The 22,556-nt window shown below is 39.6% G+C and overlaps 1 protein-coding gene across 3 annotated transcripts in view; it reads left to right on the top strand.

Annotated features, from left to right (window-relative positions):
* Positions 1-8,244: 8,244 nt before the first annotated feature.
* The window catches only part of LOC136394633 (zinc-regulated GTPase metalloprotein activator 1A), a 55,836-nt gene continuing 41,524 nt past the window's right edge, over positions 8,245-22,556 (top strand). For all 3 annotated transcript variants that reach the window (XM_066368041.1, XM_066368040.1, XM_066368039.1), the window contains exons 1-4: positions 8,245-8,468; positions 14,518-14,604; positions 16,392-16,488; positions 18,425-18,516. In XM_066368041.1, coding sequence (XP_066224138.1) covers positions 8,309-8,468; positions 14,518-14,604; positions 16,392-16,488; positions 18,425-18,516 — 436 coding nt within the window. In that variant the 5' untranslated portion in view covers positions 8,245-8,308. The remainder of the gene's footprint in view (positions 8,469-14,517; positions 14,605-16,391; positions 16,489-18,424; positions 18,517-22,556) is intronic.

The raw sequence follows: 22,556 nt of genomic DNA, 5'->3' as shown, positions 1-22,556 counted from the left end.
TGCTTTTACTTCCCTTGCCTTTGAGGTCAAATTCATAAATTGTCCTTTATGGCCAAGGTCCATGAGTTTAGTACCTATATTTTTTCTTTTGTGACAGAGACAGAGAGAGATAGAGAGAGGGACAGATAGGGACAGACATACAGGAAGAAGAGAGATGAGAAGCATCAATACTTCGTTGTGGCTCCTTAATCTCTTTAGTTGTTCATTGATTGCTTTCTCATATGTGTCTTGAGATGGGGAGGGCTGCAGCAGAGTGAGTGACCCCTTGCTCAAGCCAGTGACCTTGGGCCCAAGCCAGTGACCTTGAGCTTCAAGCCAGCAACCATGGGGTCATGTCTATGATCCCAGGCTCAAGCTGGTAGTCCCGTGCTCAAGCTGGTGAGCCCTTTCTCAAGCCGGCAACCTCGTGGTTTTGAACCTGGGTCCTCCGCATCCCAGTCCGACGCTCTATCCACTGCGCCACCATTTAGTCAGGCAAGAAGTGTTATGGCTAATTGATACAATATCCTTTTTATCATTATGAAATCTCCATCTTTGCCTCTGGTTACGTTTCTTGTCTTGAAGTCAGCATTGTCATTTATGAGCATGGCTACGCCTGCTTTTCTTTGGATATTATTCACTTGGAGAATCATTTTCTAACCTTTCACTTTGAATCTACTTTTGTCCTTGCAGTTTAGATGTGTCTCTTGAAGGCAGCATATGGTTGAGTTTTGCTTTTTGATCCCATCTGCCAATCTGAGTCTCTTTATTGGTGAATTCAGTCCATTTACATTTAGGGTAACTATTGACACTTGAGGATTTTCTAGTCATTTTATGATTTGTTTTCTAGTATCTCTGTGTCTTGTTTGCTTCTCTTTGTTTTGTTTCTGTCAGTTGTTTTTGTTTGGTGGTATTCCATACTTCTTTCCCCTGTTTCTTCTTTTTTAAGCTGTCTGTTTTAGTAGTGGCTTTTTTGTGGGTGGTTATCATTACGTTAAGAAAAATATGTTCATATGTACAAGTGTCCATCATATGAGTACTTCTGTTTTCTATCCTCCTTTGCTACTGCAAATCTTCTCTCCCTTTTTATGTTATTGTTGCCACAGATTATCCTTGTTTTTATTGTGACCATGTTGGAACTTTTACATGTTGTTTTGATTTGTTTTGTTCTTAGTCTCTGGCCGAATAACTCCCTCAGGTATTTCTTACAGTGGGGGTTTCTGGTAATAAATTCCCTTAGCTTCTGTATGTCTGCAAAATTTTTTATGTCTCTTTGGCTTTTCTTTATATTTATGGTCTTCTTTTCCCTATCTTTCTGGAGGATTCTTTCTTTGTCATTGATTTTTGACAATTTTATTACAATGTGCCTTGGAGTAGGTCTGTTTGAGTTTAGGTAACTCAACGTTCTGTTTGCTTTTTGAATTCGAAGCTCTAACTCTTTCCATAGGCTTGGGAAATTCTCATCAATTGTTTGTTTGAATAAGCTCTCCATTCCCTTCTCCCTCTCTTATTCTTTTGATATACCCATTATTCTAATATTACTCTTTCTGATGAAGTCAGACAGTTCTTGTACAGTGTGTCCGTCAAGTCATGGTGCACTTTTGACCAGTCACAGGAAAGCAACAAAAGACGACAGAAATGTGAAATCTGCACCAAATAAAAGGAAAACCCTCCCAGTTTCTGTAGGATGATGTGGCAGCATGTGCACATGCGCAGATGATGATGTAACACCATGTATACAGGGGAGCAGCCCACAGCCATGCCAGTTGAGATGTGGACGGTACAGAGGAAAGTTTAGTGTGTTCTGTGGCTCGCTAAATTCGAATACATAACCAAAGTGCAACATGAATATCGGTGCGTTTATAACAAAGTGCCACCACATAGAAATAACATTACTTGGTGGAATAAGCAGTTGAAGGAAACCGGTAGTTTGGTGGAGAAACCCCGATCTGGTAGGCCATCAGTCGGTGACGAGTCTGTAGAGGCTATATGGGATAGCTACCTAAGGAGCCCTAAAAAATCTGTGCGTGAGCCCACATTGAACTGTACTGAATAGGTATGAAACTTGGAGAGTTTTCCTTTTACTTGGTGCAGATTTCACATTTCTATCATCTTTTGTTGCTTTTCTGTGACCAGTCAAAATTGCACATGACTTTACGGACACACGGTAGAGCTATCTTATTCTTTAAAATTCATGAATCTCTCTCCTCTTCTCTCTGTAGCATCTCTAGTTGCCTGTCTTCAATGTCACTGATTCTTTCTTCTATCTGGCTTGTTCTATTAGCTAAACTTAATACTTCGGTTTTCAATTCATGTATTGAATTTTTCATCTATTTTTAAAGTTTCAATTTCTTGATGAGCTCAGTAAGTTGCCTACTGGTATTTTATTGCATCTCATTAAGTATTTTCAGAACTTCAATTTTGAGTTCTCTATTATTTAAATCCAAGGCTTCCATGTGATTGAGATTTTTTTTTCTGGAGATTTTTTTATTTTCTCTCTGAAATACGTCTCTGTCTTGCATAGCTGTGGTATTTGATTTCTTCTTTTTTGATGGTATTTGAAAGTGGTATTGTTAAGAATTCTAACAAGAAAACAACTAAAATAGAAAAAAATTTAAAAATACAATAAAAATTATTTAAAAATTTAAAATTATTACATGTAAAGAAGAAAAATCACAAGAAAAAAGATGAAAAGCAAACAAAAATCAAAGACAAAACACACACACAAAAATAAAAATTAAAGAAATATGAAATTCAAAAGTAAAAAAGAGAAAAAAGAATAAGAATTTCAAAAAGGAAAAAAGGGGAAAATAAGGAAAAATAAATTTTGGTTTTGATTTTTTTCCAATAGGTGTCACTGTATTACAACTTTTAGCTCTGTGGAGTTCCTGTGCTTTCTGGTAAGATGTTGCTATTGCAATGATGTAGACAGGGCTATAGTAGCGTTTGTGGGTGGGGCCTGTTGTGAGGGCTTTATGGCTTTGGCCTTACTGCTTCAGCTTTACTGCTTCAGCTTTCTGGCTTTCTGGCTCTAACAATGGTGATCTCAGGATTCTGAATGCTTCTTCTCACATCTCAACAGACCTGGGGACTGGACGTGGAGCACCTCTGTTCTTCAGGGGAGAGAGCGGCTCTGGAGAGCAAGCTGTGGTGTTTGTCTCCACCACTCTCGGTACTGTGAGATGAGGGAGGTGGAATCTGGGAGGTTGGTGGTGTGTACTTTAGTTTTCTCTGTCTCTGCTGAGTGTGGGCTGCAGGCAGACCACAGGAACACTGGCCATGACCCTGCACTCTGGCCACTTTGGCTTATGTCTCTTTCTGCCCTCTAGCTCACTGCTCCTCCCAGCAGAAGGAGAGCCAGTCACTCTGAGTTTTTCTCTCCTTACCCTTCAGACAAAATTTCTCCTCCCCCTAGTCCAGCAAAGAAATAAAACCCCCAGTCACTCAAGGTTTGCCTCTTCTTTTCTCCAAAGCTTACTGTGAATGCATTTTATCTTCTTCCCCCCTTTCACCCTGTCCTATCTTCAGTCCATTTGGTGCATGGATCCCTCAGGTGCATCTGTGAGCCCAGCTGGTGTTTCTTCACTGTGTTATAGTTGTTCAATTTGTTGAAATTTCAAGGGCAGAGATCAAGAGTATGTCTCACGTCACTGTTACTCTCAGTAATTTGTTCAAGCCAAAAATATTTTCCACCTGACCCTATACAGAAAATGTTTGTGGATCCCTGGTTTAGAAAAGCATGGAATTTAGTGTCTGGAAGACCTCAATTGATCTCCAGAGCTGCCATTTACTGATAGTATGAACTTGAGCAAGGTCTTTGTTGCCATGATAAATGACTTAAGCCTCAGTTTTATTGTCTTTAAAATGGGCATACAAATAATATTCATGTTGCAGAGTTAAATGAGGTAACACATTTCAAGTTCTTGACACAGTAACTGTCAGATGGTAAGGAATCCACACATTATTATTGTTGTTCTACCATAAAGCAACTGAGATTAAACAAAATTGCAGAATTAAGAAAATTTTAAAGTTATATAGGAAACTGTAAGAGATTCTACACTATTATATTAAGGAAATTTTGAAACTTATTTTAAAGGGCATTTTTTAATTAAATAACAACAACAAAAGTCACTCAAATTAGAATGGATAAATTGTTAAGTCCTATGTTAAGATGGAAGTAAATAACCAGTTAAACTCAGACAGGGAAAGCTGAGATTGCAAGTCATATATCTGAATAAATGCTAAGCCTCACCTCTTCAGACACATGCTTGATTAAGTTCTGTCCAATTATTAGAGTCAGCAAAGAAAATGGCTGAACTTCACAAGATCCATAGATGGATAACTTGATGAAGATTATTATGGAGCCTGACCAGGCGGTGGTGCAGTGGATAGAGCATTAGACTAGAATGCAGGTTTAAAACTTTAAGGTCACTAGCTTGAGCATGGGCTCACCAGCTTGAGCGTGGGGTCATTGGTTTGAGCATGGGATCATAGACATGACTCCATGGTCACTGGCTTGAGCCCAAAGGTTGCTGGCTTAAAGCCCAATGTTGCTAGCTTGAGCAAGTGGTCACTCACTCTGCTGTAGCCCCTTATTCAAGGCACAGATGAGAAAGAAGTCAGTGAACAACAAAGGAGCCACAGTGAAGAATTGATGTTTCTCATCTCTCTCCCTTCCTGTCTGTCCCTCTCTCTGTCTTTGTTACACACAAAAAAGAGTATTATGAAAAGATTTTATTAAGCTGTAACCTTTATACTGTACTTCGATATGGCTCAATTGGGAAATCACCACAAATAGGTTTTAACTCCTCCGCTCAGCTGGCCAGGATTTAACTTTTCTGGAGGCTGGACCTGAAAGCAGTGATTCTCTACAAGTTCACCCTGGCACCACCACATTTTTATGCATAGATGGGAATTTAACATTTTTTTCTTTTTAAATTGATTTTAGAAAGAGAGAGAAAGGAGGAGGGTGAGAGAGAGAAAGAGAGAAACACTAATTTGTTGTTCCACTTATTTATGTAGTCATTGGTTGATTCTTGTATGTGCCCTGATTGGGGATCAAACCCGTGACCTTATTGTGTTGAGATGACAATCTAATCAACTGAACTACGTAGCCAGGGCTTAATTTATTATTATTTTTTATTATTACTTTTTTTTATAAATAAATTTTTATTTTAATGGGGTGACATCAATAAATCAGGGTACATACATTCAAAGAAAACATTTCCAGGTTATCTTGTCATTTAGTTCTGTTGCATACCCATCACCCGAAGAGAGATCGTCCTCCGCCACCCTCCATCCAGTTCTCTCTGTACCCCTCCCCCTCCCCCTCTCCCTCCATCCCTCCCCCCACCCCCCGTAACTACCACACTCCTGTCCATGCCTCTTAGTCTCGCTTTTATGTCCCACCAATGTATGGAATCCTGCAGTTCCTGTTTTTTTCTGATTCGCTTATTTCACCCCGCACAATGCTACCAAGACTCCACCATTCCGCTGTAAGTGATCCGATGTCATCATTTCTCCTAGCTGAACAGTATACCATGGTGTATATGTGCCCCATCTTCTTCATCCAGTCCTCTATTTTATTTTTACAGTGATTAAAAGCCTTTAAGCAAACTCTTGGCCAATACAGCAAGAATCCATAAAAGAGTCGTGTCGTTAACATGTTCACCAAGTCCAAGTTGGCCCCATCACCATGCCAAATCCCTGAAAAATGCAACCCAACCACAGTTCAGTCTGTTAGGAGCTATCACAGGGAGCAGGAGTCCAGGAAAGTTCTCCACAGGAAAAGTCCGCATGGCACTGGAATTGTTGTCACCATTCTATACTTTGCAGCTCATGTCCAAGTCCCAGTGACCGCTGCTTCTAGCTGGTAATGATTCAGGTAGACTGGAAAAAGCCATTTGCAGCATGCGTGGATATGGAGCTTCTGTTCTCCTCTGCCTGGAGAGTTGAGACCAGGTTGTTTTTCCCTGGAGCTCTGTGACTGTGGCATGGTAAAGAGAACCTTGTGATACACTGAGCTGGGTGGCAAAGGTAAATTCATAATACAAGTTGGCAAAAGGAGGAAAGAGAGCTCTAAATTAGGAGTAGGTCCCAGCCTGAAATATGAGTGGGGCATTGAGGTAGGAGGGATAAAGGAAACACTATATATTAAGCAAAGCAGCAGAAAATAGGACTATCAACGCCCACAACAGAGATCTTTGAGGGAAGAATAAAAAACCTGACTATTCAGGCAAAACATAGTTAAGTGGCCCTTGTGCAAATGAGATCAGTTTACCTGCTTCTTGGAAGAAATACCCTAGGCTCGTCCACAGTGTTGTAGATGGGGCTGAGGGCCCTGGGCACCTTCAGCCTTCAGTGGCAAACTCCAGCTTTCTGGGCAAGGTTAGGTCATAGGTGGCTGGAGCAGGGCTAGAAGAGACTGAGCCCTCCCTTAGAGGAGCGAGGGGGAAGCCCACCTTCCAGTGTCCCTGTTTCCTCACAGCAGAGGCGTGTAAGCCTGGCAGGCTTTAGCTCAATGACCTTCCTTTCCACTTTTGAAGCAGGACCCAGATGGCATCCTATGAGATCCCTTTGGGGCGTTGGAGCCTTTAAGGGTGTATCCTAAAAGCTGGTAGTTCCCCTGATCTCTATTGGGCTTTTTCTGCCTCTAGTTATCTTAAAAGCCATTCTCAGAAGATCTCGCTGAGGGGTTTGAGGATCCCCATCTGCCTATATAAATCTTTTCCATATATCTGGAGCTATTTGGAAAAAGACAAAACAGTGTTATTAGCTAGATCTAATAAAGAAGGTAGTAGTTTGCAGGCGAAAAAGATTTGGTGTCTCCTGTTCATCAGCATTCAAAAGAAATGTAAATTTTTTTTTTTTAAGTAAAAAGCATGATATGGTAGACCCGTCGGAGTCATTGGCCTGGTGTGCAGGATTCCCGGGTTCGATTCCTGGCCAGAGCCTACAGGAGAAGTGCCCATCTACCTCTCCACCCCTTCCCCTCTCCTTCCTCTTTGTCTCTCTCCTCCCGCCTGCAGCCAAGGCTCCACCAGAGCAAAGCCACCCTGGGCACTAAGGATGGCCCCATGGCCTCTGCCCCAGTCACTATAATGGCTCCGGTTGTAACAGAGCAACACCCCAGATGGGCAGAGCATTCCCCCCTGGTAGGCATGCCAGGTGGATCCCAGTCAGGTGCATGCAGGAGTCTGTCTGACTGCCTCCCCATCTCCATCCTCAGAAAAATACAAAAAATAAATAAATAAAAGAAAAACTACTACTACAAAAAAAGGGGGGGGGGCATTCCCTTGTGCTAAAGCTCCAGGGAGCATGGAGTGAGCTTGAGTATGTCCTATGAAACATGGAGCTCTATGTTGATATATAAGTCTTTGAAGAAGGAGGAACTGCTGAAATAGTTTATCAGCATTTGTCCCTAAGACAGCAGTCTTTATAGTGGGAACACCATAAAATTTTTATTATTACTTTTTTTTTGACAGAGACAGAGAGAGGTACAGATAGGGACAAACAGACAGGAAGGGAGAGAGAGGAGAAGCAACACTTCTTCGTTCAGGCTCCTTAGTCTCTTTAGTTGTTCATTGATTGCCTTCTTATATGTGTCTTGAGGGGGGGAGGCTGCAGCAGATCGAGTAACCCCTTGCTCAAGCCACTGACCATGGGGTCATTGTCTATGATCCCACGCTCAAGCCTGAGACCCTACGCTCAAGCCGAATGAGCCTGTGCTCAAGCCAGCGACCTCTGGGTTTCGAACCTCTGTCTTCCACGCTCCAGTCCGACGCCCTACCCACTGCATCACTGCCTGGTCAGGCTGACTTTTGGGTTGTTTACATTTCTTGGCTAGTGTGAATAATGCTGCAATGAGCATCAGAGTGCATGTGTCTTTGCATACCAATGTTTTGGAGTAAAAAAATGTTTTTCATGATACTAAAAAGTGTCAAGTTGATAAAGTCTATGCCTTCTGGGAACTGTTTAGGTCAGGCTATCCACTGCCGGTTCCAACATGCCTGGTGTCAGCTCTATTATCAGCCATTAGCCATTAAGATTCCAAGGCACACTCAGTGACAGGATCACAGCAGGGCGGCTAAAGGAGCGCTAACAGCCTCGCCGGCTCTGCGGATCAAGAAACACATCCTGGGGCGTGGCTAAGAAGCAAACCGGTCCTCAGCCCCAGCCCAGGTAATAGGGGCGGGATTCGGAGGCACCGTCGCGGCGTGATGACGTTAACGCCGCGCCCGGCGCGGCGTGCTAGGCGTGCGCAGCCGCTGATGAGTGCGTTTATATCAGCTCTTGAGCTGAGCGGGAGGCGTGCGTGTTGTTGGCGAAGATGTCACAGGCTATTGGCGCTGTGGATGAGGAAGAGGAAGAGGAACAGGCAGACGAGGATTGTCCTGAATTGGTCCCCATTGAAACGAAGACAGGGGAAGAGGAGGAAAAGTCTGGCCCCTGCGCTAAGATCCCAGTCACAATTATCACCGGGTATTTAGGTAACTAACCATCCCGGTCGAGAACGCTGTAAACGCTTGTATTCTGGGATTCCGGGGGCTGGCGGTGCCTCTTCTTCTTAGGCATCTGACCTCTGGGCGAAAGCAAATGTGTTTGAGGTACGGGCTGGGCCTCTTGCTCCCCGTGTGGGTTGCTTTTCATCTGGAGGGTTAATGATACCCAGACCCCTCTGCGTTAGATTCACATTTGGCAAGTGAGATTGGAAATTAACCTCGCATTTTTAAAGTAGTTCTGGTTTGGCAGTATGAAGCCTGGACCTGCCCCCAAACTGTGCATGTGGCGTTTAACAAATTATCTTACTCTTCTGAAGCTTGTCTACCTCGCTTGAAAATGCAAACAACACCGGTTGATCACCTGTCTGATTTTCTCATTTGCAAAATGGAGCCGGAAATAGCTACTTTATAAGTCTATTGCCATTAGAAGGAGTCCTGTCTGTAAAATGCCCCACACATGGAGGAGCAGTCTTCAGTAAATTCCCCTTCCCCACAAGCCATTCTCTTCCAGCCATTCCTGGAAAGATCACCTGTCTCAAACTTTTTTTTTTTTTTAGGTCTTTTTGCAAAGCAATGTAGGAGAAAGAGCAAGAATAAAATCTCTGTTATCCAAGACTGTTCCTTTTTTTTCTCCTTGCTTTTTAATCATTTAAAAAATTTTCAATTATATAGTTGACATACATTATGTTAGTTTCAGTTGTACACACCAGCGATTAGATATTATGTAACTTACTAAGTGATCATCCCAGTAAATCTAGTACCCACTTGGCACCATACATTAGAGCAGCGGTTCTCAACCTGTGGGTCGAACGACCAAAACACAGGGGTCGCCTAAAGCCATCGAAAATACATATGGCTTTAGGCGACCCCTGTGTTTTGGTATTTCGACTCCCGCCGGGGTCGCGACCCACAGGTTGAGAACCGCTGCATTGGAGTATTATTGACTCTATATCCTATGCTGCAACTTAGATCCCCATGACTATCCTGTAACTACCAATTTGTAGTTCTTAATCCCTTCACCTTTTTCACCCATGCCCTCAACCCCTCCCATCTAGTAACTATCAAAATGTTCTCTGTATCTATGAATCTATTTCTATAATGTTTAATTTTTTTAGATTCAGTTGTTCATAGATTTTACTGCCATTTCATTTTTCTCTTTATTTTCTTTTTCTTAAAGAAGACTCTTTAACATTTCATGTAGTACTGATTTGGTGGTGATGAACTCCTATTACTTTTTCTTGCCTGGAAAGTTCTTTATCTGCCCTTTGATTCTAAGTGATAGCTTTGCTTGGTAGAGTAATCTTGGTTGTAGGTCCTTGCTTTTCATCAGTTTGAATATTTGTTGCTAATCTGTTGTGGCCTGCAAAATTTCTGTTGAGAAATCAGCAGACACTCTTATGGGAGTTCTCTTGTAGCTAACTGCTTTTCTCTTGCTGCTTTTAAGAGTCTCTCTTTGTCTTTAATCTTTTGCATTTTAATTATGATGTGTCTTGGTGTGGGCCTCTTTTTTTGTTTGGGACTCTTTGCACTTACTGGACTTGTATGTTTATTTCTTTCACCAGTTTAGGGAAGTTTTCTGTTTTTATTTTTTTTACATAGGCTTTCAATTCCTGGCTTCCTCTCTTCTCCTGGCGTCTCTAGGATGTGACTGTTGGGACACTTGGAGTTGTCCCAGAAGCTCCTTATACTATCTTCATTTTAGGAAGGATTCTTTTTTCTCTTTGCTTTTCTGAGTCAGTGTTTTGTTTGTTTCCTTACATACCAAATCTCTGATTTGAATCCTGGCTTCATCTACTCTACTGTTGATTCCTTGTAAATTATTCTTCATTTCAGTTAGTGTATCCTTCATTTCTGATTGGTTATTTTTTATGGTTTACATGTCCTTTTTTATGCTGTTAGAGTTCTCACTAAATGCAGTGAGCATCCATCTAACCAGTGTTTTGAACTCTGCATCTGGTAGATTGTCCCCATTTTGTTTAGTTCTGTTTCTGGAGTTTTGTTCTGTTCTTTCATTTGGGACATGTTTCTTTGTCTCCTCAGTCTGGCAGCTCCCGGTGTTTAACTCTATGTATTAGGTAGAGCTGCTACATCTCTCAGGTTTGGTAAAGTAGCTTGTACAGTGACCTCCTGTAGGGTCCACTGGCACAGCCTCTCTTTCACCTAAGTTGGGCACTTCAGGTGTGCCACCCCTTGTGGGCTGTGTACACCTTCTTGGTGTAGTTGAGCCTTGATTGCTGTTGGCACATCAATGGGAAGGATTTACTCCCAGGCCAATTGGCTGCAAGGACTGGTTGTGACCGTCATGGAGGATCTGCTATGCAGGGGATCACCCCACAGAGCACGACTTACTTCAGTAGGGCTCGGGTGCCTGCTCAGTCTACCCCTAGACTGTGTCCCTTGTGGAGGAGGTTGGGCAGTGCTTCAGCATGGTCTGAAGTGGTCCACTAGGTGTGGTGGCTCTGGGGCCTCTGGGAGGTGTAGGCCAAAGTCAGCCACCACCTGTGTTCTGCTTGGGGCCACCCAGCATGAGCTACAAAGCAATCTGCAGATGGCTGTTACTTCTGGACTTAGAGGTGCCCAGGAGAGGCCAAGCTGCAAACCAAGGCTGGCTGCTACTAGTGCCAGGGTCACTTAGTGAGCTGTACGGGGCATGCTGAGGCCAGATACTGCTTGTTTGAGAGATTTTAGGAAAGTCTGAAACATGAATAAAGACAGATCATTTGTATGGAAAAGCCACTAGAAACAGCTTGGGTGGCTGGCAAGTTGGATGGGGAGGGTTTTCAGGGAATCACCAGGGCACACGGTGTGAGCCAGACTGTATGATGGAGACTGAGGTATGGTGCTCCTCTGCTGGCTCTGTGGGAGAGAGCTCAACAAAGGAACAGTGGAGTTATGGGGACTCTTCTTCCTGGCATTGGAACACGGGGCTGGGGAGCCTGGTGTAGGGCTGGAACTCCTCACTACTCACGAGGTACCTCCACTGCTGAATAAGCCCTACTGATTTTTTATCTGCCACACATGAGTACAGGACCAGCCAGTTCGGTGTTTCTGCCCCTCCTATGGGTCTTAATGTGGCTTCTTTATATTCTTAGTTGTAGGACTTCTGTTCAGCTATAGTTTTGGTGGTTCTGAATGATGGCTGTTCTGTAGTTTGGTTGTAATTTTGATGTGGTTGTGGGAGGATGCGAGTACTACATTTACCTTGTTTTTTGCATTGACCGGAAGCAAGACCGTATTTCTTCAACGGAGGTCATTTAGGAGTGCACAGGGACATTTGATGTCATAGGTTTGTAAACATTCTACAGTGTCCTGAAGGATGGTTTATGCACTTATAATAGAGGATTTTATTGGGGAAGTTTGAGAAGTATTATTTTAAAACCTTACAGTTAAATAGAAGGGCTAGAATAGTTGACCATATTAAAATGTGCAGAAAGTTAAGAAATGTGAAAAGAAGTGAAACGATTTTTGAGAAATAATACCATTTCTAAATGCTGCTAGAGACAAGTACAAACTTGGTATGCCTTAGGACCTTTTACATAAAAATGAAGAATTAAAGTGCTGGTGTTTCCCTTTTTCTTTTCGCTTTGTAGACTAAGTTTATTCCTGTTTTTATTCAGGACTAGTTATATAATGGAATTTATTTTTGATATTTTCCCACTGTTATTCAGAGACTGCTCCTCTGTGAAATAGAGCAAATTCCTTGTCCAAAACAGTATAGTTCAGTTTGCCCTACTGAGCTTCCCCATTTTGCTGACTGGTAGGTCAACAGAGCATTAGAGTAACGGTCTGAAGCTTAGGAGTGAGGCACATGCCAGCAACCTTATTGCTGAATCTGGGGCATAGTTTTACTGCTTATTCTTGATCATCATTTTCTCTTTCTTGAAACGTTCCTTTGGCTTCTATCACATTTTTATTCTGACATTTCCATCTACTTCTCTGATTTATTCTTTTAAAGTTTTTCCACTTCTGTCCATCATTTGAACTTCACAGTCAGTTTCTGATTTGATGTCCCACAGTCATCTCAAACTTAGCATGTCCAAAACTTTATCATCTCCTCAAATCCTCTTGCTCCTATGACCCCATCTACCTGGAATATTCTAAAAGCTTTCTAACTAGTCTTGAGTCATGATGCCCTTAAATATATTCTATGTATTTTAGCCTTAATGGTCTTTATTAATGTCAGTCTGATTGTGTCACAACATCCTTTGTGTCCATTTGGGTTAAAGTTCAAATTGCTTAACATGAATTACAAGGTCCTGTGTGATCTAGCTCTTGACAGCCTCTCCAGCCTGCAAAAATGTGGCCCATCAACACTGAACTAATTTTATTTCTAACAGGTGTCAAGAATTTTAGCCCTTGTATACTTTTTACTCTCACTCCTCTGGCCAGATGTCCTTTTAGGTGCACCTTAACATTTTGTACATCTCCTATTAAAGGTATCATCCTGAGACATAATTGCCTCTTTATGGATCTTAATTTCTCTCCATAACTCACTTAATGCTTTAAGGTACATGAAGGTAGAGACAGTTTGTCTCTGTCTTGTGCATTTTTCATCAGGGCCCAGCATAAAATCTAGTTCATAGTACACTTAAAAAATTTCTTTTGAATTTATTGACTTTAGGGAGAGGGAGGGGAAGAGAGAGAGAGAGATAGATAGATAGAAAGACTGACTTCTTGTTTCACTTATTTATGTATTCACTGGTTGATTTTTGCATGTTCCCTGACGAGGGACTGAACTTACAACCTTGATCTATCGGGACAACACTCTAACCGAGCTCCCTGTCCAGCTCTGAAAGAGATGTTTGAATTAACTACATCTTTAAGTCTTTAGCTTCATAATATGATTAATTATTTAGCCCGAATAATTTTATTAGAAGGTCTCTTATGTCCTCCCTTCCTTTCCATTTTCACTGCTACTACCTACTGCAGCACTCCTGTTCAGGGCCTCTGTCTTACACTTGGACTGGCTTTAAGAATTTCTTCATGGCCTGTCTCCTTGAGGTCCCTTTCATTCTATACCTCACCCCTGAGTGATGTTGAGCTTTCTACATAGAGCACTCTAAACATACGCCTTCCATTCTCCCAACAGTTTTTAAAGGAATATGATGTAAAAATGTTGAAGATATTAATACTATAATACCCCATAAATTCCTCCTAGTTATACCCTAGAAATCTGTAAATTCACTTCAGAAGGTGTGTGCAAGTGTTTGTAATAGCAAAACACTGGAAACAACCCAAATGTCCACCAACAGAAAAGTAGGTAAATAATGGTGTATTAATACAATCAAAATACACTACTGTGCAGTTGGGATTTTTTATTTTTTTAATTTCTTTGAATTTTGGTGTCTATGGCTCAGACAGATGATTTTCTTCTACTGTACTTCAGCTGAACATACTAGGTTTAACATGCCACCTACTGGATAAAATTAGTGTAGCTTTATGAGTTTATCTTTCTAAAGACTGAACATTCTGTCTTGTTATTTCCTACATCCATTCTTTATTTGTGTGTGTGTATGATACATATATATATATAATCAATTTATAGGTTGCTTTAAGCATACTAAAGTAGACATATAGTCAGTTTGAATTTGTGTCTGATTAATGATGGATGTTGAAATAAAAGGTCTTTATATGTAAAATTTAGGGAATTAAAGCATATATTCTTGGCTAAGCAACATTGTCATCATGAAAAATGATTTAAATACTGTATATTTTATAAACTACATGAGTACTTTATTCCTTGGGAGCCATTACTTCAATATTTTTTTATTTAATAGAAAATTTAGATGCCCTTAGTTAATTGTATTTTAAGTTAAGTAGGAGCCATATTATTTTGGTCATAATGAGCTTGAAAGCTGTGTGATCCAACTTGTAGGAGTCTTTGTAAATATTTATAAAATGTTATGTCAACAAAACATTTTTAATATTTTTTCAAAGGGTACTTTGTCTTCCTTTACAATAGTCTTAGTTAAATAATATTTTTTGTGTCTTTAAAATGAGTCTTTAACTTTTGTTATTTAAAAAATATATTTTATAGGTGCTGGGAAGACAACACTTCTGAACTATATTTTGACAGAACAACATAATAAAAAAATAGCAGTTATTTTAAACGAGTTTGGGGAAGGTATGTAAAGTTCAATAAATGCCGTGCTGCAAGAATTTATAGGACAGTTTATTTCACTCATGACTTCATATTCCATATTTAAAAGTGAAAATGAAAGGCATTATGATGTGAGTACATTGATGTGGATACTTTTGGTAGAATTAGATTAATTTCTGTCATGCTTTATTTTGAACAAATTTTGAATACTTAAATTAGTTTCTATAAAATTTTATTTTGTATAACTTTCAAATTCATACCAATGGAATTATACCAGATTTTTATATGAAATAACTCCAGAAGTAAAAAAAATCTATGATATATGACATGAAAGAAAGTTCTTTCATGAATTAGAAATATACTTTTGTACTGACAATATTGTTTAATTGCAACTTTTGAAAAACTTGAAAGTGCTTCAATTATTATAAGTTTATTTTGTTGAATGTTTATTATCTACAAAGCAATTAAGACTGAATGTTTAAAAAATAATTTTATATTTATTACTATTATTTTTCATTCTTTCTGGATCATTTTCACAATTTGTCTGTTACAGCATTCACAATACTTTCCTTTACATTTTATTGATGTTCTCTATACCCTGAATTCTCTAACAATCCCTTTCAAAGCTCCATGTCATCATCTAACTCAAATATAAATATATGAATGAAAATTTTTTTTCTTTTGACTATTTGCTTTATTGGACATTTAGAACTGCGTCCTAGCTGTGGTATACTTTTTAATGGATGAAAAGTAAGACATTTAAAATCATTCTTATATGATAACAAGCATATTAGAATCTTAAATTGTATTTTTTCTCAAGTAAGCATTGTTAAGAAACTTATGTGTAGTTGACTAAAATTTTTAGGTGAGCACATTGATACCCTGGCTAAGCATACTTTCTCCAATAACTAGGGTTTTTACTCATATATGAATGTGGAGTACACTGTCTAATAGAACCAAAAACAATTTAGAGGAAGAATGAAAAGAAAAATATAGGTAAGGACCTCGAGAGGTTGAGGGTCATATGAAAACTATTATATAGAACACACTCTCTAGAAAGTTGGCCACAAACAAGAAAGAGTGACTTTGAAGTTACTACCTTATTAGGAAATGGGGATGGGCAAGGAAGAAGATTAAAGAGGAAGTATGCTATCATTCATTAATTTTAGATTTGCCTTTTTCGGGATTTAAATCCTCTTCAAGAAATAAAAGCTAAAATAAGATAGAGTAGTATAGTTTAAGATATTGAGGCTGCATGAATAGAATGGAAGAATAACAGTTATAAAATGCATGTTCTGCCTGACAAGGTGGTGGCACATGGATAGAATGTTGGACTGGGATGCGGAGGACCCAGGTTTGAAACCCCAAGGTTGTCAGCTTGAGTGCGGGCTCATCCAGCTTGAGTGCGGGCTCATCCAGCTTGAGTGCAGGGCTGCTGGCTTGAGCGTGGGATCACAGATACTACCCCATGGTCGCTGGCTTGAGCCCAAGGTCGCTGGCTTGAGCAAGGGGTCACTCGCTCTGTTCTAACCCCCTGGTCAAGGCACATATGAGAAAGCAATCAATGTACAACTAAGGAGACTAAGAAGCTTCAATGAAGAATTGATGCTCCTCATCTCTCTCCCTTCCTGCCTGTCTGTCCCTATCTGTTCCTCTCTCTGTCATAAAAAACAAAACAAAAAAAACACAAAAAACGCATGTTTTGCTTTGAAATCTCCTATATTGTATGTCTTCACATATATGTATATATATGTTTTTCCTGGTTTGCTAGTGAATATAATCTAAAGAGTGCTTCTTATTAATTATTTCAGGAAGTGCAGTGGAGAAATCCTTAGCTGTGAGCCAAGGTGGAGAGCTCTATGAAGAATGGCTGGAGCTTAGGAACGGTTGCCTTTGCTGTTCAGTAAAGTGAGGAATGTATTTGCTGTGTGCTGTTGACAAAAAGACAACAACACTTTTTGTAAATGCTGTTATAAGATGTACAGTTAAATTAAGCCTACTAGGCCCTTTTTCTGGTATAGAATAATGATTATAAATGAAGTTTTTACCTCTGAATGGAATTACATATAAACTTCCCTGTTGAAAGCTACACAGAGTCGATCTGTTTCTGACAATGGGTTTCTGTTTACTTCTTACCCAAATAAATCTTTACTGATTTTATTTCCAGCTTTGATTTTCGTCTGTAATTTTAATGAATTTACATAGTCTGCTTCATTGTATTTTCAAATAGAAAATAAACTTATTAGGATGTATTTTCTTAAAGTGTTTCTTACTATCTTATTTATTTTTCTAAGTGCACTAATACTTTAGTCCTTTCACTGAGTTTTTAAAATTATTTTTGATGTTAGGGTTTACTTAATCTCTGTGGTACATGAAAGTCTCATTTTATCTGTAAAAAAAAAAAAGGTTCTGAGTTTAATAAGTCATTGGTCTTAGTTCCAAGACTTCATACTTTAAAAATAAAAGTAAATGACTTTCAAAAGAGAAAATCCTCACATTGTGTTCTACCAGTTACAGTTCTTTCCAAGGATTGTCTTTTATTCACAAATATACCACAGATCCTAGAAAAGGACCTGCCATGTAGTACTCAAGTATTTGTTGAGTGAATTAGAAAAAATGACACAGGGTGGATTTTGTATGTTCTAGTGAATTAAATTTCTGCATCATTTACTATCTTAGGTGTTTGACTTTGAGTCCACTGTATTGACAGCACTAAAACCATAAGATTTTCTTTCTTTTCCTTCCTTCCTTCCTTCCTTCCTTCCTTCCTTCCTTCCTTCCTTCCTTCCTTCCTTCCTTCCTTCCTTCCTTCCTTCCTTCCTTCCTTCCTTCCTTCCTTCCTTCCTTCCTTCCTTCCTTCCTCCCCTCTTTCTTTCCCTTTCTTTCTTTCTTTCTTTCTTTCTTTCTTTCTTTCTTTCTTTCTTTCTTTCTTTCTTTCTTCTCTTTCTTCTCTTTCTTCTCTTTCTTCTCTTTCTTCTCTTTCTCTCTTTCTCTCTTTCTTTTTAGGTGAGAGGGGGGTAGATAGTGAGGCAGATTCCTGTATGTGTTCCACCAGGGCCCACAGGGCAACTCCATCTGGGGCCAATGCTGGAGTACTGAGCTATTTTTAGTGCTTGAGGCTGATGCACTCCACTGGAGCCATCCTTGGGACCCCAGAACCAGAGTCGAACCAATCAAGCCACTGGCTGTGGAAGGAGAAGAGGGAGAGAAGGAGGAGAGGGTGAGGGGAGAAGCAGATGGTCGCCTCTCCTGTGTACCCTGACTGGGAATTGAACCTGGGACGTCCATATGCTGGGCCAACACTATTCACTGAACCACCAGCCAGGGCCCATAAGATTTTCTTAACTAAAGTGCAAGCAATTAATTATTTTCTTGCATTTTTGATATAAGAGAAAAGGGAAATTAAAACCTGGTACTCTAATTCAGAACAGAATGAAAAGGCATTTAATAGTAATATTTCTTTAGCTGTTATATTAAACTACTATAATTCATAAATTTTATCATAATTTTGAATTTTGATATTTTTCAAAAGATATAAAAATAATAGATTCTGACTTATAGTCAGGGATATTAAAATTTTCTTTGCTTTTAATTTTTAATAAAATAAAGTACTTGTTTAACATGCACCTCATTTCTTTTTATTTATCAGTGTATATTCATCTATTTTTTCCTTTATTGGTGAATATTGGATGGACATTTTGTTAGAAGCTTGGGAATAAGTTAATTTTGCATGCCTAAAGATTTTTGTCTCAGGTTGCTGAATATATTTTTAAATGTTTGTAATGATTGCTTTAAAATATTCAGGCAATCAATCAACTGTACATTATGTTTTGGTATTCTCCAGGGACAATGGCCTTCGTGCTATTGAGAATTTGATGCAGAAGAAGGGGAAATTTGATTATATACTGTTAGAGACCACGGGGTTAGCAGATCCTGGTAAGAAACGACATTATTATTAACCACAATATAGTTCTTAAACATTTTTAAATAAATATAATAGAGAAATTTCTAAAATGAGTATTAAAACTATTCTAGAATTAAAAATATTTTTGTTTAAAAGGAAAAGTACTGGGTTGTCATGTTCTTTAGAAGATAAATCATGATCAAAGTACTGATAATATAATTTGAAGTTTTATTGATTGATTTAGGGTTTTTGGTAGGAACAAAAATTGTTAAAATATGGAAATTTAGGAAAAATTGAGACATTTTACTTTTAAGTTTATATTTGATTGGTTATATTCTACATACTTTTTTTTTTTTAGAGAGAGAGAGACAGACAGACAGGGAAAGGCAGATGAGAAGCATCAACTTGTGGGACTTTTAGTTGTTCATTGATTTCTTTCTCATATGTGCCTTGATAGGGGGGATGGGGAGCTACAGCAGAGCAAATGACCGCTTGCTCAAGCCAGCAAGCTTGGGCTTCAAGCCAGCAACCTTTGGGCTCAAGCCAGCGACCGTGGAGTCATGTCTATGATCTCACGCTCAAGCCAGTGACCCCGTGCTTAAGTTGGGGAGCCCACACTAAAGCCAGATGAGCCCATGCTCAAGCTGGTAACCTCGAGTTTTGAACCTGGGTCCTCCACGTCCCAGTCCAATGCTCTATTCACTGCACAACCACCTGGTCAGGCTTTGATTACTTTCTAATCCAGTTTTCTTGGAGGGTCATTTAGAGATATTTAAGGGCTTTTGGATGCTAATTCTAGCAATAATTATTCTTTTAAGTTATTGTGTTATGTTAGCATTTTCTTTTTCTACTAAACTTAAAATTTATATATTTTTGTAAATGCTGTTATAAGGTGTAGAGTTAAATCAAGCCTACTGGGCCTTTTCTCTGGTGTAGAATGAATAATGATTATAAATGAAATTTTTACCTCTGAATGAAATTATATATAAACTTCCTTGTTGAAAGCTACACAAAGTTGATATGTTTCTATTTACTTCCTACCCAAATAAGTTTTAGGTAATATTTTTATTCCTAGTTTGCAGAACACTTAGTGTTTGTTTTGTAAGCCTGACCCATACCATTATTTTTTATGTGAATCTATATGGCCTTGGGCCATAAAACTATATTAAAGTAATGTTTGGGAATAATTTATTAATAGGGTTATAATTATTTAAAAGAAATATCGTATACTGAAGGGTCAAATATAATCAGTGGTTATTATACTTAGAAATATTACATATTTATAATAACATTGTCCTCATGTTTTCAAACTAGTATTGAATTGGGCTATTTTGGTCCTTATAGTAGGTATGGATTCTTTAAACATTTCTAGTAGTTTTGACCGATGTTACAACTGTTACATTGGTGTTAAATATTAAATTAACTTATATCTGGTAAGATAGGAAAATATATGCCTCTTTTTTTAAATTGATTTGAAAGAGAGCGAGAGACATCGATTTGTTCTTCCACTTATTTATGAATTCACTGGTTATTTCCTGTATGTACCCCAATCAGGATTGAACCTACAACCTTGGCATATCAGATGATGTTTTAACCAGCTGAACTACTTGTCCTCTTTTGAAATAGCAAATATTGGCCTTGGCTGGTTGACTCAGTGGTAAAGCGTTGGCCTGCCATGTGAATGTCCTGGGTTCAATTCCCGGTCAGGGTACACAGGCGAAGCAGTCATCTGCTTCTCCACTTCTTTCTCTCTCTCTCTCTCTCTTTTTCTGTTTCTCTTCTCCTTCCCCTCCCACAAGCATGGCTCTGTTGGTTTGAGCGCATTGCCCTGGGCGCTGAGGATGGCTCCATGGAGGCTCTGCCTCAGGCACTAAAAATAGTTCAATTGTAAGCATGGCCCCAGATGGGCAGATCATTGGCCCCAGATGTGAGTCGCTGGGTCGATCCTAAGTTTCAGCACTTGTTGTTTCCTTTAATGTTTGAGAATGTCTGCCTGTTGTTATATTCTTGAGAGATTACTTGGCTGGAGGTAATATTTTAGGAACTATTTTCATTAGAACTTTTGGTCATTATTTTATTATATCAAGACAATGAATGTTGCTGTAGAAAAGTCTGGTTTAATTTTTTTTTTCCACCTCCTTGAAAATGACTTGCTTTTTCATCAAAAATGCCTGAAAAAAGGCCCTGGCCGGTTGGCTCAGTGGTAGAGCGTCGGCCTGGCATGCGGGAGTCCTGGGTTTGATTCCCTGCCAGGGCACACAGGAGAAGCGCCCATCTGCTTCTCCACTCCTCCCCCTCTCCTTCCTCTCTGTCTCTCTTTTCCCCTCCCGCAGCCGATGCTCCATTGGAGCAAAGATGGCCCGGGCGCTGGGGATGGCTCCTTGGCCTCTGCCTCAGGCACTAGAGTGGCTCTGGTCGCGACAGAGCGACGCCCCGGAGGGGCAGAGCATCGCCTTCTGGTGGGCAGAGTGTCGCCCCCTGGTGGGCGTGCCGGGTGGATCCCGGTCGGGCGCATGCGGGAGTCTGTTTGACTGTCTCTCCCTGTTTCCAGCTTCAGAAAAATACAAAAAAAAAAAAAAAAAGCCTGAAAAAAATTTTTTTTGAGTTTAGTAATATAACCAAAATACATTTGTTGTCATTCATAATCATTCTTTCCTGGATTACACTATACCCTTTAATCTGTAGGTTTAGTTCTTCATTTAAGACATTTTTCTGTTTATTACCATAAAGTTTTTCTGTCAAATTATTGAATGCTCTACTTTATGACACCAATTTATCTTATATCAAAAATTTTTTTGTTATTCATATCTATTATCTTCTAATTGTTTTGCTTTGTCTTTCGTCTCTACATTTACTATAATTATTTTAAATCTCCTTTGGTCAGCAATTCTGTTTTCACTAACATCTAGTCTGTTTCTCGATGTTTTAAATTAATTAATTGGTATGTATGCACTAAATTTATTTCCTTAGCTCTACAGATTACACTTTCATATTATTCTGGTTCATCTTTTTTTGTTTCTCCTAAGCTGTAATGCATTTGTATAGTTTTTTCAGCTTGTTTGTGCTCAATGTGTTGAATTCTCTTTAATATTCTACCCATTTTACCTTCACTTATTTTTCCCCTGTACTCCAGTTTGAAAACTGGGTATTGCTGGAAGCAGGGAGGGAAAGCAAAGGGGAGAAGGGTGACTGAGAGGTCCTGATGGGTAACGTGACTTTTAGGCCCTTTTAAATACCCCTTTTAAAATACCAAAATGCTCCCCTATACATCCCAGACCTTGTGCTGGTTGTCCTTGAGCTTCAGATCTCTTGCTTGGTTTTGTTCTGAGTTTTAGAAAGTGGCCCCTTCCCCCACGAATGTGGAGGTGATGGGAATCTTTTACCCTTGAAATTTTTGTTGCCTTTTTCTGTATTGATAATTCTTCCCTCAGTTCTACTTGTCATGTTGAAAGCTATTTATGATAAGTGTCAAGACTTTGTAAACTATTTCCCTAGAACCTCTTCCTGGGTATGGGAGTAGAATTAAGAACTGTCATAATGGCCCTGGGTGGTTGGCTCAGTGGTAGAATGTCGGCCCTGCATGTGGAAGTCGCAGTTTCGCTTTCGGTCTGGGCACGCAGGATAAGCACCCATCTGCTTCTCCACCCCTACCCCTCCTCTTTCTCTCTTTCTTTTTTCTCTTTCTCTCTTCTCCTCCTGTAGCCATGTCTCAACTGGTTCTAGTACATTGGCCCCGGGCACTGAGGATGGCTCTATGGAGCCTCCACCTAAGGTACTAAAAATACTCAGCTGTGATCATGGCCCCAGATGGGCAGAATGTTGGCTCCAGGCAGGGGTTTCTGGGTGGATCCTGGTTGGGGCATATGTAGGAGTCTGTCTCCCTATCTCTCTTTCTCTCACTTGGAAAAGAAGAAGAAGAAAAAAGAACTATTATAAGTCATATGAACTTTTTCTTCCTTATTTTATCTAAAGGAGATTCTGTAATCTGACTCAGGATTTCTTCACCTTTGCACAAATGACATCTTAGGTTGGAGAATTCTTTGCTGTAGGAAGCTGTCCTGTACATTGTAGT

Source organism: Saccopteryx leptura, chromosome 2, assembly GCF_036850995.1.
Source record: "Saccopteryx leptura isolate mSacLep1 chromosome 2, mSacLep1_pri_phased_curated, whole genome shotgun sequence".
NCBI lineage: Eukaryota > Metazoa > Chordata > Mammalia > Chiroptera > Emballonuridae > Saccopteryx > Saccopteryx leptura.
The sequence above is the reverse complement of the archived record's forward strand: the minus strand, read 5'-3'. Positions and strand labels throughout refer to the sequence as shown.